The 4,485-nt window shown below is 33.2% G+C and overlaps 1 protein-coding gene across 1 annotated transcript; it reads left to right on the top strand.

Moving 5' to 3' along the window:
- Nucleotides 1-2,054: 2,054 nt before the first annotated feature.
- Nucleotides 2,055-3,116, top strand: LOC107812622 (E3 ubiquitin-protein ligase RHA2A-like). The gene has a single exon (XM_016637765.2). The coding sequence runs from the start codon at nt 2,127-2,129 to the stop codon at nt 2,625-2,627; it is 501 nt and encodes a 166-aa protein (XP_016493251.1). The 5' UTR covers nt 2,055-2,126; the 3' UTR covers nt 2,628-3,116.
- Nucleotides 3,117-4,485: the final 1,369 nt, after the last annotated feature.

The following is a 4,485-nucleotide window of genomic DNA, read 5'->3' as shown; positions in this document are numbered from 1 at the left end:
CAACTAATTAGCCAAAAAATAATAGGCTAAGATTTAACATTCAACTTCAATAGGTTCTCGAAATTACTATTTAAATTTTTTTTAAAAATTGCTCAAACTTTTAAGTTAATTTTTGAATCAATAACTGTGACTCAAATATTAGTTTAACAAACCAAATCTATTTGGGTGGTGAAAATTAGATTTTTAACAAGCTTAAATACGTGGGTTTAAATTTCAAATTTGATTTTGTGAGAAATTTGAAGTGGGTGTTATTTAAACTTATTAAAATAGTATAAGAGGTTATATATAAAATTTGAAGTCATTTATAATGGAGATTTGGACTAGTTTTGAACAAGAATTGCAACTGAAAATCGTGGAAAAAGTTCATCTACATACGCTTGTATAAAGGTGTATAAAGTGTATAGTAGTGTATGTTTATACACTCATATACACTATTATACAAGATTATACAAACAATTGACTTCGTCTTCTTCCCCGCATCTTTTCTGAAATTTAACTCAAATCTTGTTCAAATCACTTCAAATTTAAAATTTGAACTCCTTTTGATATTTTTAATCAATTGGAACAACACCCAATCCAAACAACTAATAAACTCAAAAAATCATATTTTCGAAAGCAAAGCTTTGAGTGGCCTTTAATGGTGGACTTTTACTCTTCAATTTTCTTAAATTGCAACCAGGTGACAGAAGGGGAGAAGCAGAAAATACACGGGCCCTTGAAGCATATGTAGAGATGTGAGAAGAAAAGAGAGTGAAAGCAATGGTTGTGATAGATTTAACTCTATAACTTTTGAAAGCAATGATTGTAAGAATACGGATTTTGAATTTGCTAGTGCTTTCAAAATATGTACAATATAGATTAGGTAAGGTAAAACTTAAAAACATGGGTCATTTTTTGTTATGGTGTGAAGTTACGTGTATTTTCTTGTTATTCTTTCTTCTTTTTATTACCCAAAAAAGCAAAAGAAGATTAAATCTAAGATTTTAAAATCAATATTAAGTCACGAAAGTTATTTTATACCAAACTTAAATAACATGTTGTTGAAGCATAGAAGTTGCCACTTAGCAATTGACATAAACATAAGATCAACTTCTATTTTCACTAATTGTAGTGAACTTTAATTTTAATACTTTGACTTTTACTCATGACATCAAAGCTCATAATAATGTATTTCAAAAGTGAAAAGTGCAAAAGAAAACAATACACAATCGAAATTTATATTTATTTTGAAACTTAGATTAGAAGTCATTATCCCCGCTTTAATTTATATGGCAAAAGTTTGAACAAGCACGAAATTTAAGGAAGATACTAATAAAGACTTTAAAATTTATGTATAATATATTTGTAACATTTATATGATTATAAGAATTTTGAAACTTATAATCATAAATATTTCATAACATGTGTAGCTGTAAAAATTTCTTTTTTAGGATAAAATAAAAATTAAAGTTAAATTATTTTTAAATTTAAAAAGCTATCATTGTTTTTAAAACGAGCTAAAAAGAAAATACTGTCACAAATAATCAAATGTAACGTGAACCAATGTTTCACGAACTCTTTAAAATGTCATCATATTAGATCCTTCAAATATATTGGATTTCCTCTGTTTCAATTTAAATGACACACTCTCATTATTAATCCGTTTTAAAAAGAATGACACATTTCTACAATTATAAATAATTTAAATTTAAATTCTTTATTTTACATTTTTTATCTTTAATAAAAAGTTTTAATAATCACACAAATATCATGACCCTATAAAGCTTTATCCCTTAAGTTTTTAAGACCATAAATTTTAATTTTTTTTTTAAAACTCAATATCAAGTCAAATTATTTAATTTAAATTAAAATATTTGAAGAATACGATAGGTACTAGAGATATTTTTGAAAAGCCAGAACAACATAAAGGAAGGTTAAAGTACAACATACGCTGTGATGACACTGAAAGCACCTAAATTGCCTGTCCTTCTCTATCCCTTCCCACGTAACCCACCATCCCCTTTCAACACGAAGTAACATAGCACCCTATATATATATATATATACACACATAAACTCTCTCTACCCGCTTGCTTCAAAAGTGAATAAAAACCCATTATTGAAAAAATAATACTCCAGTCCACGATAATGGGATTACAAAACCAATTAACCGATGTTTCTTCTGAATCTATCCCAATTCTACTCGTTACCCTTCTCGCCAACTGCTCAACTTATCTCCGTTCCCTTATTTTCACCTTCCTTCAATTCCTCGGCTTATCTTCACTGTTCAATCCGGTTCAAATTGACGACGTACTATACGACGCCGTCGGTTCCGGTTTAGCTGGTGTCGTTATGTTAGCCGAGCAGCTCAATTTGAACCGGTTGTTTTCGTATACGTTATTTGATGATCAAGGAGATGATGCGTCCGGTTCGAACTGTGTTGTTTGCTTGAACCGGTTGGGTGATGGTGACCATGTGAGGAAATTGGCCTGCCGGCATGTTTTTCACAAGAAGTGTTTTGACGGGTGGTTGGATACGTTAAATTTTAACTGTCCTATTTGCCGGTCGCCGTTGGTTTCCGATGAGCGCGTGGCACTCGCCCAGCGGCGCGTTGCTTGGGATGTGCTTGACTGGTTCTCTTTAAGGTGAAATGGTGAATGAATGAATATACATGGCTGGCGATGATGATGATGATGACGTGGAATTTCGTGATGAGGTTTTTTAAACAGTTTTTTAAACTTATTTTTTTGTTTTAGTTTTTGGGAATTATTATTTCCAGTTTTTTTTGAAGAGCTTGATGTGAAGTTCTTTTCCACTGTGAAAAAACATGTTAATTTTTGTTTGTAGTTTTTGACTGGAGTAATATTTTCCTTTTTCACCTTTTCTTTTGTAAACTTAGAAACGATTATGGCAGAAAGGATTATTTAGTAGTAATTGGCAGAGCCGGATTTAGGTTTTGCCGTGCATTATTACTTTTAAAAAAAATTAAACAAAAAGGTTGGTAGGGGATTTGATTCACCTTATGCTATTGGAAATGAGACCAAAATCAGTGCACCACTTGGTCTCACTTGTAATGTTTTTGGTCTCACTTGTAATGTTTTGACATTCCATCAATTATATATATCTATTTTCGCCAAATTATATACATCATAATTGGACTTTTTTAATCTATTTGAGAATAATTTTTTAACCACGTTTTTCTCTGCACTCAAAAAGGTTATTTTAAGTGCCATAGTATAAATGATGAAAAGTAATTCTACATTATTTCTTTTTCTCTAGGTGTTTTGACCAATCTTCTTTAAAATAAAAGTAACAAATAAAAAATTTCAAATATTTGTGAAAAACAACAACCATGTGAAGAAAATAGTTGTTATTTTTACAATAACCTAGTAAAATTTCACTACAGTAAGATTTTACAGGTGAGATCTGGGAGGGTAGTGTTTATGCAGAATTTATCTTTATCCCTCGGGGTAGAGGTGGTTATTTTTAAGAAATAGATTATTCTATTTCCGTTAATTTCTTTTAGAGAAGTGCAACAACAACAACAACCCAGTATAATCCCACTAGTGGGGTCTGGGGAGGGTAATAGGTACGCAGACCTTACCCCTACCCCGAGGGGCAGAGAGACTGTTTCCAAGAGACCATTGGCTCAAGAAAGCGACAAGAGACGATATATTAGTACTATCCATAGATTCATAATAAAATAACATAAAATAAAATAAAATAACATACCAAACATAAAATAAAAATAACAACAGTATAAGAAATATAGGAAGTACGAAAAAGATGGAAGATATAATAATATCCAGCAGATAAAGCCCTATATCAGTAATTGACCAGTAGCATCCTAAGACTAACTGCTAACTGGCTAGTCTCACTTTAGTGAACTGTTGAAATACTCACACCTTCCCCCTAGCCTACAATATTAATGCTCGACCTCCACAATTCCCTGTCAAGGGCCATGTCCTCAGTAATCCTAAGTCGCGTCATATCCTGCCTGATTACCTCTCCCCAATATTTCTTAGGTCTCCTTCTACCTCTCCTCGTGCCCACCACAGTCAGTCGTTCATACCTCCTCACCGGTGCCTCAGTGCTCCTCCTTTGAATGTGCCCGAACCATCTGAGTCTTGCTTCCCGCATCTTGTCCTCCATGGGGCCACGTCCACCTTCTCTCGAATATCTTCATTCCTAATCTTATCCATCCTTGTATGTCCGCACATCCACCTCAACATCCTCATCTCTGCTACTTTCATCTTCTGGATGTGTGAGTTCTTAACCGGCCAACACTCGGTCCCATACAACATGGCAGGCCTAACCACTACTTTATAAAACTTACCTTTTAGTAACGTTGGCACTTTCTTGTCGCACAGGACTCCCGATGCTAACCTTCACTTCATCCACCCCACCCCTATACGGTGTGTGACATCCTCGATCTTTTGGAGAAGTGCATAGTCAATAAAGACTTTCAGTTATATGTTTGCTCTTACTTTTTCCCATAACGAACAGC

The sequence above is a fragment of the Nicotiana tabacum genome, chromosome 16 (genome assembly GCF_000715075.1).
Source record: "Nicotiana tabacum cultivar K326 chromosome 16, ASM71507v2, whole genome shotgun sequence".
Taxonomy (NCBI): Eukaryota; Viridiplantae; Streptophyta; class Magnoliopsida; order Solanales; family Solanaceae; genus Nicotiana; species Nicotiana tabacum.
The sequence above is the reverse complement of the archived record's forward strand: the minus strand, read 5'-3'. Positions and strand labels throughout refer to the sequence as shown.